This window comes from Penicillium alfredii, assembly GCF_028826965.1.
Source record: "Penicillium alfredii strain IBT 34128 chromosome Unknown utg000001l_segment0_segment0, whole genome shotgun sequence".
In the NCBI taxonomy this organism is placed as follows: Eukaryota; Fungi; Ascomycota; class Eurotiomycetes; order Eurotiales; family Aspergillaceae; genus Penicillium; species Penicillium alfredii.
The window spans coordinates 662,406-676,421 of NW_026622698.1; the positions used below are offsets into that span (position 1 = coordinate 662,406).

Sequence of the window (14,016 nt, forward strand, 5' to 3'; positions counted from 1 at the left end):
GTGATATCTTGATCGACACCGTGTAATGAGGGGGCAACAGATCTGTGTGGAAAGGCTACGAGCGATTGTTTCATTTTATAGCGGTCTTCTGGATATAGTTGGTTGGCGGCGCTGAGATCAGGTTGACGACAGGGAGGCGATGGCTTCACGGTCGACAGGTGGAGGCGAGTTGGGGTCTTGTGGCGGACAAGGGGCGATTCCAAGTACATACAGCTGGGAGTGACTACCTCGAGGGTTATTTTAAGCTCTTACTGGTCTAGAAGGACATTTTGCGTGAAACAAGTCCATTTACACTTGCTTTACAAACTGAACTCCCCTATACAGGACACCTTTGAACACCAGAGCAAGAAAAGAATAGGAAAGACAGGAAGAGAAAACAACAAAGTCAGAAGTAGAAATCAGGAAAGTCAAGAAAGTCAAGAAAGTCAGGACCAAAAAAGAGAAGAAGAAACAACAGGAAAGTAAGAAAGTAGAAAAGACAGGAAGAAAAGGAAAAACGTACCAAAACCAAAAGAAGAAAACAAAACCTCATAATCACAAACACCAAACAAACATCCATGGATATCCATTTTCATACAAAATCTTCGAGGTCGCGTAAACAGTCAGTCGTCAAGTCGTGAAGCCGCATATTGATCAGTCGAAGAGGCATTAGGTCGTACTTCGGCGTTTTCTGCGCCGCAAACTCAGAACCTTCCGCAGTTGAGCAAACGGATTGGGCACGGGGCGGTTGTAAAATGGGTCGTTCTTGAAGTCATCGTCGGTGAAGCGCTTCGGACAGTTAGTATTAGACAAATACCCAACTAACAGAAAAGGAGAGAACATACCTTGCCGGGCATTCGCATAAAGTTACCAAAGTCGTTCATCATGTTAGATCCCTCTTCGTAGTCGTAATGCTGTCCGCTGGGGTCGGAAGTTCCAGGCGGGAAAAAGGCGGTCCCGTCTAACGGACGGTGGCTGTTGATACAGTCGACAATTTTGTCACGAGGCGTGGCGCGAAGGGCCTCGGCGTTGGATTCCTTGACAGCCTCCAGTGGGCTGCTCTGACTGACAAGGTTTCGTTCGGGGCAGACGGCATCATAGGGCCCCTCGTGGTGGTAAGAGAACGCAGTCACGTTGTCCAGTTGGTCGATGATGTCGGGGTGCACAAGCTGCGAGTGGCGCGAGTACTTTTGCTGCATGCTGCGGCGGCGAAGCGGCACACCGCTGTCGCGTCTTCGGGGCGGCTCCACCGGATGATGCTCGGGGCTGCCGGAAAAATAGATGGAAGGCATGGATTCAGAGTGCGATCGCCTTGAGTGGAGTGAGGGCGATGGTGACATGTAGCGGGCGTATGGGTTGTTGCTGCCAATAGTGGTCCCAATAGAGCTGCCCATAGAGCTGCCAACACTGGGTCGGCGATTTTGATTAAATGGATGATGAGGATGGTGGCGCGAGGCCAGCGGCATGCACTCGACTGCGGCCATTTGAGGTGGACCGTGTATGCTTTGTGAAGACAGTTGAGTAAAAAAGTTGGGAGGAGAAGAGGTATAGAAAGGCGCAGAGTTGAAAATCATGCGCAAGTATAAGTCAGGATGACCTGGATTTAGAACGGGTGGGGCTGACCACGAGACCGGGGATATCAAGATAATACAGAGCTGAGGTGGGACAGGATGAGAAGAGAGGATGAAGAAGGGAGGATGAAGAAGAGGAAGGAGGGGGAAGAAGAGGGAGCCTGAACAGAGTTCGAGGGCCGACGATCAAATGGGCGTTGGAGGCAGCCGTGACGTGATGACTTGCGTATCCGCGGTTTTATAGTCCTTAAGGTCCGCGCTAGATTTTTCTTAACTACGGTGGGGCCGAAGCCACTTCTTCAGGGTTTGAGAGATCGCCCAAGGAACGAGAAGACTATTTGCAGAGCAGAAAAGTCTAGATTTGGGGGAATAAAAGGGAAAAAAAAAAAAAAAAAAGAGTCAAAAGAAAAATGAAAAGAAAAATGAATCCATTCGCCTTGCATTTGGGGTGTCGATGAGCTTAGTCACGATCGGCCATCTATGACAGTATCTGCTGGGTCTCAATGACGCATGTATGGACTCTCTTGCTTTTTTCTTTCTTTTCTTCTCTCTCGATGATCCGTTCTTTGAATTAAGCTTATTCTAGACCAAAATAGCATCTCTTCATCTGCTACCTCGGTCACTGGCAAAAGGTACCCTTACGTTGCCTTGCTACTATGCTTCATGAGTAGACCCCCTTGATAACCCAATCCCACGAGATCCAGGGCACCGGTTACGCAACATCAGATTTTCTCCTGCTAGTCCCTGCCGAGCCAGGGTCCTTGCGGTAATAGTCTCCATCAGACCCGGCAGTGTCTATGTACTACATAGAAGAGAGAAATTTGGGAACAGGACCAGCGCATAGAACCTGGCCAATCCATCGTGTCAGTGTCAGATATTTCTACCTCGCAGTATTCAAGGTGATTGGATTTCACTGCTGTCTTGGGCGTCGGTGGATTACCACTAAACAGAGGACTCGATAGAAAGTACGCATAGTACTAATTAATCATCGTAGAAATAATCATGTAGAAATAAAATAAAAAGAAGCCAAGTGTATACGCTCAAGCAAGGGCGATCATTCAGCCTGACAGATGGCCGATGCGCGTGCCGAAAACACCCCACACCAAGACCTCCCCCATCAACTCCCCCAACATCGTGTCCAATTCATGTCCTTCGTGCAATACTCCGAGTCCGAGTCCGAGGCAGACACGCCATCCCCTCGACCGGCCAAAAAGCCGCGTCCCAACCAGCCATCATCGCTCCCTCCATTACCCGCGGCGTTCCACGATCTCTATGCCTCGAGCACGCGGGTCAGCGTCAGAGACGACCCGAGCCTCCACGGCGGACGGAAACGCGTCATTCCCCATGTGGAGGGGAACTGGCCAACGCATCTCTACTTGGAATGTACGTGCCGGGCCCTCGCATGGTGTCTCATGCCACTAATTGGATAGGGTACCCGTCGAAAGGAGAGCTGCCTCTCCTTGCCGATCTGATCGCCCAGGCAGAGGATCAACATGACCAGAAAGCAGAAATCCACAGTCTCTTGCACAGTGACCTGGGCGCTCAGCTGCCCCTCCACATCAGCCTGTCTCGGCCAGTGGTCCTCCGCACCGAGCAGCGTGCCTTGTTCACCGAGACGCTTCAAAATACCATTCGTGACTCGCATATTTCTCCGTCAGTATTCTTTTTTTTTTCTGTCTTTGAGACACTGATTCTGATCCTCATTCAGGTTCGAGGTCGTTCCCGACAGTCTGGACTGGGTGTCCAATTACGAACAGACGCGCTGGTTCCTCGTTCTGCGGGTTCGAAAGCCAGCAAACGATGGCTTGAACCGTTTGCTTCGGGTGTCAAATGACTCCCTTGCTCTTTTCGATCAGCCGCCCCTTTATCAAGACCCCCGCCCATCCCGTGCGTCTGCCCGTGGCCAAGACAGCGGTCTGTGCCCAGACTCCTCACACTATTTTCATATCTCCCTGGCGTGGAATCTCTCAGATCCGAGTTCGAGCGCTCGTGACCGCGTTGCGAGTACAGACTTGCGGCCGTTGCGGGAGTTGCGAGTGCGCTTCTCAAGCGTCAAAGCCAAGATTGGGAACCATGTCGCAAGTATACCGCTGCCAACAGCGGTGCCGGATGGAGGGCTTCGTGGATTATGAGCAAAACATTCTATACTAGGCAAAAATTTTTGAATATTTGAAATATTGAATCAGCCTTTCCTGTGAGTATGGTACCTAGTTCATGTTTGTAATTTGTGCCATTAGTTGGCCATTCCAAGGTTGCACTCCGATTCCCTGTTCGGCCAAGGAGCTCTGTTCATACTTCTCAATCCCAAGGAATAGAAAGAAAATCGACCCAAACTCCAGACTCCTACAACCATCCAAGGTTGGCTGCTGAAGATGTCCACGGCATGCATGGATGTATGGAGTGATACGTCCATACCGTAATATTACCACTGCCACTCCGCGTCGCCCACGCCTCGCTCCTTCCATCTCCAACAATGCAGGTACCAACCGTGACTCTCGTAAGAACCCACCCGCACCTCATCTCTCGCGAGGACCCCTGGATCATCACTGACAGCCGTTCCACTCTTAGGAAGACCTGCACGCCTTCCACACCAAGCACTTTCCCGGCCAACCCCAAACCCTGGTCCCACCCTCTGCCTCTGACAATACTGCTGTCGAGGAGGGCACCGACGAGGAGGATCTCGGGTCCTACCCCGACGGAGTGAAACGCACCTTGACCGACGAGCAGATCCGCATCTTCAGACACAGCGAGATCCACGCGCTGCTACGCGCACGCCAGCTGCAGGAAGATGACGCTGAGTACGAGGCGCGCAGGCGCTTGTCGGATTCGGCGTCGGGGGCTGAGATGAATCCTGTGGACGAGGCTTCGCAAGCCAAGGAACTGGCTGGTGTTGGCGACGATGGTGTGCAGGCGCAGCGCCAACCGCATCCGGAGTCGGAGGCGCCTGCTGGATCTCATGAATCCCTGGATTACGGCGAGGATGAACGGGACGCAGCTCCGGTGCATAAGAAACCTCGGGCGGAGGCACAGCCACCCTTCTCTCGCAGGGTTGTCTCCTATGACGATTGAGTGACCGACGCTGGAGACGTGTGTTGCTCATTGGATCCTGAAGTGGGATATCGGCCAACATCTATTTATGAAGGCTCTCTAAAGCAATTAACGGGTAAGTCATCTTGATCTCTTCGAACCCCTGCCTGTTATGATGAAAATCTTCAAGTCATCCTTAGTCGGAAAGCCATACCATCTGCGGATGTGTAAGGCTTTGACGACCTTAATCTTCTCTCTGAGTGGGCTTGTAATGCTGTTTTTAGTCTGCACGGATTATATTTGGCAATAACTAATATGTTGTTAGGACCATACGGTTCGTGATGATGCTGGAAACAACTGTCTTGCTGTTGATCAACAGAGCCCAAGTTGTAATCTGTTCTCAATCTGATTCCGCTGTCTGATATGTGAAGCTTGACAGGCACCATCACTGATGAATCATCTAGCAAAAGCCTCTGAAGACCACGCAACAAGGCACCAAGCCTTGTTCTGGGCCTGAGATGGCTCTAACCCAACAGCCTTGATTCATGTTGTAAGGACTCCAGCTGCCAGCACCTTGTGGTCAATATGGAGACGCTGTGCACAGCAGGACATGAGTGAGCCACTGCGGCGGATGGTGGTAAACCCTGTGTTCTTCACTGCTTTGTCTGGATGTTCCTAAGTGGTAGTCTACGAGGTTGGTGGATACTACTCTCAACAGGTAACATAAGAAGGGTGAAGAGAATGATTCAATAGAATGAAGATCCAATAAATCTTGGATTCCCCACAGCTAGTTCCCAGATCAGGCCCTTTTCAGCCGAGTCAAAGCCGACATTGGCAGGCTTGTCTATGTTCGAACACATCTATATACAGCAACGATGCAACTCGTATATGCAGATTCAACAGAATTCAGCAGGGAAAAAAAGAAAAGCAAAGAAAAGCAATGCAAGTATCAAGAGCCCAGCACAACCCGCATTAAGCGAGAAAGCTAAAATGCCGATAAACTCCTAGCGCCGCGAATCCAACCATAGCTAAAGAAGAAGAAGCAGCAAAGGAAGAAGAAGAAAGCAATGATATAAAGACAAGAGTCAACAATCACGCATTATTCGCGCACGAGAAACTCGCGCTGCTCGGGTGGTCGTGGATGGCTTTTCCAGAGACGTAGAGGCCGAGACCGCACTGGAGAATAATCAGCAAGTATTCATTGCACCATGAGGAAACACTAGGACGATAGTGTAATGGTTCAAGTCAGGGATACTCAGGGATACGTACGAGACATGCTCCAATACCGATAATCCCAAGATTCAGCACGGTCAGCGCAATCTTCTTCGGCGACGAGAACCACAGGCCCTTGTTCATGTACAGCCAGAAGATGCCGCTGAGACCGTAAGTGAACCAGCTGGCGAAGAGGGCAGTCTAGAGGATCAGGCCAATTAGCATGATACTCGCCTATCCTCTGTCAATAGAAAGGAAGTGAAGACGTACAATCAAACTCAGCAGGTTACTAAACACCGGGATCGCAGACGCGATGATCCAGGCCACGATCCACAGTCCCAGGGCAATGCCCACCCACGAGCTGACGGCAACCCAGTCGCGCTTGTGCATGCGGTCTGTACCGCGGAAAATGCGCACGTAGACGTATTTGAAGGCGACGTGGCCGTTGATGACGCCGGCAATGATAATCTAACGAATATTGAATATTAGTCCATTATTCCAGACTTGAAAAATGAAATTGAAAATTTTAAAGTATGGCAAAGGCCCATGAAAGAAGACATAAAAACTCACCGTCGGCAATGCAATCCCATACGCCACCTTGGCCACAACCTTGGACGCCGACCCCAGCGCAGGCGAGGTGACATCGTCGCCGGCATACCGGTAAATCACCACGGCGGCAATGAGATACAGCGAGATATCGACGCCCTGCAGCAGACACAGCGACTTGGTGAAGTCGCGCGGGTTGCGCAGTTCGGCCATCAGCCCGAAGAAGGCGGCGTGGCCGCAGAATGCGAAGACGATGTTGCATACGGCCGTGAAGCCGTGGTAGAGGTTTGTGTCGACGACGGCCACGACGCCGGTGCCGGGACTGCCGATGCCGACGCCAATCATGCAGATTAGCACGGCGATGATGATACTAGCGAAGGCTGGAAGAATGAATGAAGTTAGTGTGGCTGCGTATATAAGCTGTGAAGTGATATGTTTTCATACACACGAGAGACAGCCACGACATCTTGACAAGCGTCCGTGGTAGCGAGCACAGAAACGAGACGACCATCCCCACCACCCCGAAGACAATCGAGCAGGTGCCGTGGTCCGTGATGGTGTTCATGGCCACGGTGAATGTCAGCAGGTGGCTGGCCATGATGAAGACCAGGAAAAGGATCTGGCACACGCCCAGGAACTCGCGCCCGATCGGACCGCCAATGACCTCGCCAGCGTCGGCCATGGTCGAGATGTGCGGGTATTTCCATTTCATTTGGCCGATGATATATCCGGTGTATGTGGCCAGGACACCCAGTCCAATGAGGATGATGATTGCGCTGTGGTTGATGTATTAGCTCAAATATTCCTTTTTCTTGTTCTTCCTCTTCTTCTTTTCGATTGTCCATAGCAATTCACGTACGGCACGAGACCCAGGCCTGCGACGGCAGCTGGCAAGGACAGGACACCCAGCGACACGGTTTCGGCGACCATCACTGAGGCAAGTTAGACTCGATATTCGAGATACACTGAGAATAGATTCGACCACGTACGCAAACCGCATTGCCTAAACAGAATAAGATATTAGCCAGACCGAACCGTTTTGCAAGTGTATCTGTATATCACTCGAAACATACCACCACTTCAACACCTTGTACTTGACCTCGGCAAACTCCTCGTCCCCAAAGGCATCTTCGCGGTACGGCGGCACACCATCCAGCTTCTCATCGAGTTCCGGAGATGCCGGGCAGACGTCCATATTCTTGTGCGCGGCATTCTCCAAGTCGGCTGGAGCCGGGGCATCGCCCACAGAAGGGCTCATGGCGAGATCGCAGGTAATCAAAGGGATCAGTGGAATAAAAGAGAGAGGGAAATGTCGCGTGTGGTCCACCCTAGTATGTAACTCGTGAAATATAGCACAACAAAATGTCAAAGCCGAGAGAGAACAAGAAAGCCACGCGAGAGCTCCAAGGAGAAAGGAATGACCGCTACACCCCCACAAAAGAAAAACCAAAGAATAATAAAAAAAAAAAAAAAAGAAAGAATAATCTCTGCAGAGGGTCTCTCCGCCACCCAACCCGGCGCGGCTCCTACCCGAAGAAAGTGGACCCTTCGACCAGACCTCCGACGGGGCACGAACGAATCACCAAACCGAGACGTAATGGAAACGAAGAAAAAGAGCTGCTAGTCGGGTCAAAAACTGGGGAAGAGTTTTGTGGCCGATGCCGGTGTGGGCTTCAATTTTCAACAAGAATCACCATGGATTCTACTTCTACTACATATATACATGCAATGCAGTATGTAGTATGTAGTATAACCGACAAGATCGAAGTATGGAATATTCTATATGCCGATCACTGCAGGATCAGGATTTCTCCGCGCTAATTTGGGATAAGCTCAGATCCTTTTTTTTCCCCTTTTCTTTTCCTGCAGATTCTGACTTGGTTCAACTGGTGCCATGGACCACGTCCACTGTTTGGGTGTCGGAGTTGGTTACATACTCCGGATGGTCTGCCCTGGTTTTATGGAAAAGACTCGTGGCTTTGCAGGGAATATTTCCATGTTTTAGGTGTATAGTTGTTTAGTACTAAGAATAACTTCGACATCCCTGCCATGAGAAAGTTTACCCCGACCTTGGCCCGGCCATTTACGGTTCATTCATACTCGAGTGGCAGGGGAGCGTAACAGGACAGGGTATACACCTCAACGATATCCAGAACATAGTTTAACGTGCTCGAAAATGAATGATTCGGTTAACACACGCAGTCGATGAACTGTACAGACCATACACAATCCCCACAAGTCCTGTCCCGCGACGCCAGCGCCAGACCCGTTCCTAGATAAAGTACACAAAATGCTCGAAACGCCAGGATGCTATCATACATAAAACAAAATGCAGGGAAGAAAAGAAAAGAAAGAAATACACGTAGGTTGTGCATGCCCCATGAAGACAACGCCAGATCCATGTCATCAAATCACCCACGACTCAGCCGATTCATTCGGCGTCGCTTGCGTTGCGACGATTGGATCGCATCTGGTGTCAGGATATCAAACGGTGGCTCGAATTCCTGCTCCTTGGTCTCGGGGATTGGGTGGCCGAATGCCAGGATGGAGCCGCGGTGGCCGCGGCGAGTGCCTTTGGAGGCGGCGATGGTGGAATCGCGAAGTTGGCGCTGGGAGTAGAATGAGGTGAACGGCTTGTCTGGCAGAGGAGGGTCGGGGATGAACAGGGGCTCTATGGCTAACGGGGCTGGCTTGGAGTTGGGCTGGTTCTTCTTGTGTTTGGGCGTGGTTTTGGTTTCGGCGGATGGCTCGATCACTTCATCGTCGCCGTCGCGATCGGTTTTTGGCTTGCGAGAGCTCGACGTAGACTTGCGTCGCTTGGCTACAGACGCAGAGCGGGCTTCCTGGTGCAGCTGGCGCGCGGCCCAGGCGTCGACATCGTTGGGGTCCGGAGTGCTTTGCGAGTCGGTTCCCGGTGCCGGCGAGCTCTCCATTTCGGGTTCTTCTGCAGGCCGTGATCGCTTGCGCGAGGGGGCATGTGATTCGGTTTCGGTGTCTGGACCGGGCAAGGGCTTGTCCTTGGCGAGTTTACGGCGTCGCTCCTCGTCCTTCCATACCTGGAACTTGTTGACCAGAGCCTCCAGCTCTTGGATCAGCAAATCGCGCTTCGGCTCATACAGTTTCTTCTCGCTGTCGTGCACGCCCGTGAGCCCCATCACGCGCAGCCAGTCGTGACCACGGAGCTCGTCAAGAAGTCGGTCGACCTGCTGCTTCTCATGCTGTGCGCGATCTCGCTCGATGTTGCGCAGTTGTTTCTCCTGGCGCTCAAATTTGCGATGAGACCGGAAGTACGTCTCTTCGCTCAGCGACTTTGCGCCGGAGGGGCTCGAGGCGGCCCTGGGAAGTGTGATCACTTCGCAGTTGTGAAGGTTTTGCAGGGGATTGCCGAAAGGCGTCGGATCAGGTGTGGAGGGAAGAGGCAGAGGCTCGGACAAGTCATCCACCAGCGCAATGGTCGTAGAGGCCGCAAGAAATTCTTTGCCAGCATTTATATCAGCCATGAGGTTCGACTCGTACGGAGAACACCCATACTTACCAGGCTTGGGATCTTCTAGACTAATCAGCTGCTCGTAGTTGTGAAAATATTGCACAAGCTCGCTCTTGCATCGTGATCCACCATCCGTCGAGCGCAACGATCGCCTTTCTGCGGGTGTTCGAGTCGGCGCAGGCCGCTCGCTGTCAACGGCATCACTCTTGCGCTTTTGCGAAGAGCGAGTCCCGCCCATCGATACCGGTTCCTCTGATTGTCCTACTGTGGCAATCGTGCCATCGGCCTTCGCTGTATCGCCCGCCGATGTTGGCCGACCGTCGCTGCGGCGAGTGGTGCGGATGGTCGCCGGAGGATTTGCAGGCTTGGTCGCAGAGTCGACAGCAGCGGAGGGTGTCACGGTATCCAATTTCACAGCAGGCGTAGTGACCGCGGGCGATATGGTGTCCAAAGGATCCGGAGACTCGCGAGCACCGTGCTGCAAATCCGCGACCGAGGGAGTTTGATGGCCCGGGGTGCCCCGTGCTGTGGCGCTGCCATTGCCGTTCGGACGAGGGGTGCCGTCGGTCGCCAATTGAGAGGAAGCGACCGAATTGTTCGACGAGGAGGAGGCCCGGCGAGTGCGACGGGTTGATGCCCGCGGGCGCGCAGGTTTGACGGGCGGCTTGGCGGATCGAGGCTGGCCAGCACTGGGTGGGTTGTCCACGGTGGTGTCGAGACAGTCCGGAGAGCTTCTGCGGCGGCGCGAGGGGCCGTTTTCAGGCTGGGTGCGCGGTTTCTTCATCGGCGGTGTCAGACCGTCGTCCGGGTGGCCGTCGGGGGGCCGTCGCACGGAGCCGCGGAGCGACGACCGCGACAGGAGGGCCATTGCTCAACAATGGGATTAGTCGCGAGTCATGCTGCAGCGGTGCCACAAGATGGGGAGAATGGACGCCTGCCGAGGGCGTTGATGAGTTTTCTTTCTTCTGTTGGAGATTTTAACTCATGCAGGGGTGTCGAAGGAGATCGCGGAGACGATATGGAGAAATCTGGTTCTTGGCGGGCGTTTTTGTAGCCGACGGCGACGCTGGTCAATGGCTATTGTGGCCATGGATTGAATAGATTCTATTGTTCTGTGTAGTTTTCTATTCATTCTATTGTGCTTTGAATGGGTTGAATTGTCGAGTTCCAGCCACCTTATCCATGGATATACTTGAATCAGATTGTTTCAATGAATACTCTTTCACACCCTAATGTCGCTTGTTGTGATCTCTTGTCTACTGGTTCGACTTTCTCGAATAGATACAGTGGTTGCATCTGGACACAAATATCTACAGGATGCATGAGTGGTTTCTGAACTGCCCAGCGAGTTAGATAGCGAACAATCTACGGGACTAAACTGGCTATTCCAAGGATCTGGACTCCGGCCTACATGAAGGAGACAGCTAAAAGGACATTCCGGACACAATATCAAGGGACAGAATTTCGAGCTGGGGCCCCCTTAGTTCCTGATAAACTGGGAATGTGTGGTTGTGTTGAAGATATCAGAGCGAGAGTTAGGGTTGGGGTGTGGTCCAGACGACTTTTAGGTGCTAAGACCTACTCATTTAGATCTGTCTATAGCAGTATGTAGTATTGTAGTATTAAGGTTGGTACTTATTCTAACATCCGGGGATGAGCTGGACTCTGCCCGAGTATAAATGGACTCGTCACCTTGAGGTTATTCACCATGATAACGGCCAACGGTATGACCTGAATATTCTCCCTATTCCCATATTATCCATGCCCTACTACCAATAAACTATTAGAAAACATAAACGGCCAGGCCAGGGCCTACGTGAAGGATTTGTTGGTTTGTTGGTTTGTTGGTTTCAGAACTGTCCACGGGTATAGTATACTAAGACGAACATGAATCATGGCTATACTTCAATCCGAGGCCATACACTCAAGCCACTGGAAAGACCGTGTCACCGTGGAATTGCAGACCTCAAGGATATCTACAGTCGCATGTGGCGGTCGTACTCAATGCAGATTGCCTTTCAAGCAGGATGTAACCCCGAGATATCTAGGGATGTACATGTTTACCTGCTTTCCCCACACGCGATCGGCATGCTAAGTCGACCCAACAACATAAATACAACCCATGCGCTCCTGACGGCGATCCTCTTTCTCTTCTTCATTCACCTCCTCACCATGAAGTTCGCCACCGTCTTGAGCGCCTTGGGGGCGCTGACTGCGACGGCCGCCGTCAAGGTCAACCCGCTTCCCGCACCCCGCAACATCTCCTGGGCCTCGTCTGGACCCATCCAAGTCGAAAAGTTGACCCTGCGGTCTTCTCATCATCACCACGACGCCGATTTCGTCCTCAAAAACGCCTGGGGACGCGCCTGGCAGACCATCACTACCCTGCAGTGGGTTCCTGCTGCGACGGAAGCCCCTATTGCATCATACCGCCCCTTTCCCACCGAAACACCCAAGTCCAATAACAAGGACAAGCGCGCTTCCGTGGCCATCCAGTACGTGGTTGTCGACGTGGTGAATGGAACTGCCGATCTCCAGCATGGAGTGGACGAGTCGTACAAACTCGAGGTGGCCGATGGTTCCAACAGCATCAAGATTCACGCCCAGACGGTGTGGGGCGCGTTGCACGCGTTTACGACGCTGCAGCAGATAATCATCTCGGACGGCAAAGGCGGGTTAATTATCGAGCAGCCCGTTCGCATTGAAGATGCCCCTCTCTATCCGTACCGTGGAATCATGATCGACACGGGCCGCAACTTCATCTCGGTGCGCAAGATCTTCGAGCAGATCGACGGCATGGCCCTGTCCAAGCTCAACGTCCTCCACTGGCACCTGGACGACGCGCAGTCGTGGCCGATGCAGATTCGCTCGCACCCGCACATGACCAAGGATGCTTTCTCTACCCGCGAGATTTATACGGAGGAAGACATGCGCCGGGTGATTGCCTATGCCCGGGCCCGCGGTGTTCGCGTGATCCCCGAGGTCGATATGCCCGGACATGCCTCGGCGGGCTGGAAGCAGGTGGATCCGGAGTTGGTGGCATGTGGTGATTCCTGGTGGTCCAACGACGTGTGGAAGTATCACACGGCCGTCGAGCCCAACCCAGGACACCTGGACATTATCTACAACAAGACCTACGATGTTGTGCGCGATGTGTACCGTGACCTCTCGAAAATCTTTTCGGACAGCTGGTTCCACGTCGGCGCGGACGAAATTCAGCCCAACTGCTACAACTACAGCAAACACGTTACCAAGTGGTTCGCTGAAGATTCTTCGCGCACCTTCAATGACCTCGCGCAATACTGGGTGGATCACGCAGTGCCGATTTTCCGCCGCACAGGCGACAACCGCCGTCTGATGATGTGGGAAGACATCGCGCTGTCGACCGAGGCGGCGCACAAGGTGCCCAAGGACATCGTGATGCAGACCTGGAACAACGGCCTGGAGAACATCCAGAAACTCACCTCGCGTGGCTATGACGTGGTGGTATCGTCGGCCGACTTCTTGTACCTGGACTGCGGCCACGGCGGCTTCCTGACCAACGACCCTCGCTACAACGTCCAGTCCAACCCAGACGGCGGCGTCAACTTCAACTACGGCGGCAACGGCGGCTCATGGTGCGCCCCATACAAGACCTGGCAGCGCATTTACGACTACGACTTCACGGCGAACCTCACCAAAACCCAGGAGCGCCACATCCTCGGCGCCGAGGCCCCGCTGTGGTCGGAGCAGGTCGACGACGTGACCATCTCCAGCGAGTTCTGGCCGCGTGCTGCGGCGCTTGGAGAGCGCGTCTGGTCTGGCAACCGTGATGCCTCGGGCCGCAAGCGCACCAACATGCTCACCCAGCGTCTGCTGAATTTCCGGGAGTACCTCGTCGCCAACGGTGTCCAGGCTACCGCTCTGGTGTCCAAGTACTGTCTGCAGCACCCGCACGCATGCGATCTCTACTATAACCAAACTACGATCTCGTGATTTGGGGGGATTGGAGCCATTACTGTCGTTAGCAACATTGATCTTATTCTTATTTGTATATACTAATTTGCCACCTCGATACCCCATACCGTGGTAATCCTTTAGCCTTCATTCAAAATGTCTATTTATTTCTTTTCTCACTACTCGTTTCCCTTGATACTATTGCAGACATCTAGCCGGACATCAAGACTAGCGACGTCATAGCTACGTTGGGAACTG

General features: G+C 52.7%; 6 protein-coding genes across 6 annotated transcripts; 3 read left to right on the top strand and 3 right to left on the bottom strand.

Annotated features, from left to right (window-relative positions):
* Window positions 1–648: 648 nt before the first annotated feature.
* Window positions 649–1,463, bottom strand: NUU61_000251 (uncharacterized protein; the record flags this gene model as incomplete). Its single annotated transcript, XM_056650835.1, has 2 exons — window positions 649–768; window positions 825–1,463. The coding sequence occupies 2 exons, from the start codon at window positions 1,461–1,463 to the stop codon at window positions 649–651; spliced, it is 759 nt and encodes a 252-aa protein (XP_056515685.1).
* A 1,157-nt stretch (window positions 1,464–2,620) lies between these two features.
* On the top strand, window positions 2,621–3,682 carry NUU61_000252 (HVSL domain-containing protein; the record flags this gene model as incomplete). Its single annotated transcript, XM_056650836.1, has 3 exons — window positions 2,621–2,933; window positions 2,981–3,203; window positions 3,259–3,682. 3 exons carry the CDS (start codon window positions 2,621–2,623, stop codon window positions 3,680–3,682), a joined length of 960 nt encoding a protein of 319 aa, XP_056515686.1.
* Window positions 3,683–4,023: 341 nt separating this feature from the next.
* NUU61_000253 (DUF3807 domain-containing protein) lies at window positions 4,024–4,619 on the top strand (the record flags this gene model as incomplete). Its single annotated transcript, XM_056650837.1, has 2 exons — window positions 4,024–4,047; window positions 4,119–4,619. 2 exons carry the CDS (start codon window positions 4,024–4,026, stop codon window positions 4,617–4,619), a joined length of 525 nt encoding a protein of 174 aa, XP_056515687.1.
* A 1,050-nt stretch (window positions 4,620–5,669) lies between these two features.
* NUU61_000254 (neutral amino acid permease) lies at window positions 5,670–7,593 on the bottom strand (the record flags this gene model as incomplete). The annotated part of the gene is made up of 8 exons (XM_056650838.1): window positions 5,670–5,753; window positions 5,847–5,990; window positions 6,060–6,257; window positions 6,360–6,715; window positions 6,780–7,111; window positions 7,195–7,267; window positions 7,325–7,338; window positions 7,409–7,593. The coding sequence occupies 8 exons, from the start codon at window positions 7,591–7,593 to the stop codon at window positions 5,670–5,672; spliced, it is 1,386 nt and encodes a 461-aa protein (XP_056515688.1).
* A 1,153-nt stretch (window positions 7,594–8,746) lies between these two features.
* On the bottom strand, window positions 8,747–10,690 carry NUU61_000255 (acetyltransferase SAS4-like domain-containing protein; the record flags this gene model as incomplete). Its single annotated transcript, XM_056650839.1, has 1 exon — window positions 8,747–10,690. One exon carries the CDS (start codon window positions 10,688–10,690, stop codon window positions 8,747–8,749), a length of 1,944 nt encoding a protein of 647 aa, XP_056515689.1.
* A 1,304-nt stretch (window positions 10,691–11,994) lies between these two features.
* On the top strand, window positions 11,995–13,797 carry NUU61_000256 (beta-N-acetylhexosaminidase; the record flags this gene model as incomplete). The annotated part of the gene is made up of 1 exon (XM_056650840.1): window positions 11,995–13,797. One exon carries the CDS (start codon window positions 11,995–11,997, stop codon window positions 13,795–13,797), a length of 1,803 nt encoding a protein of 600 aa, XP_056515690.1.
* Window positions 13,798–14,016: the final 219 nt, after the last annotated feature.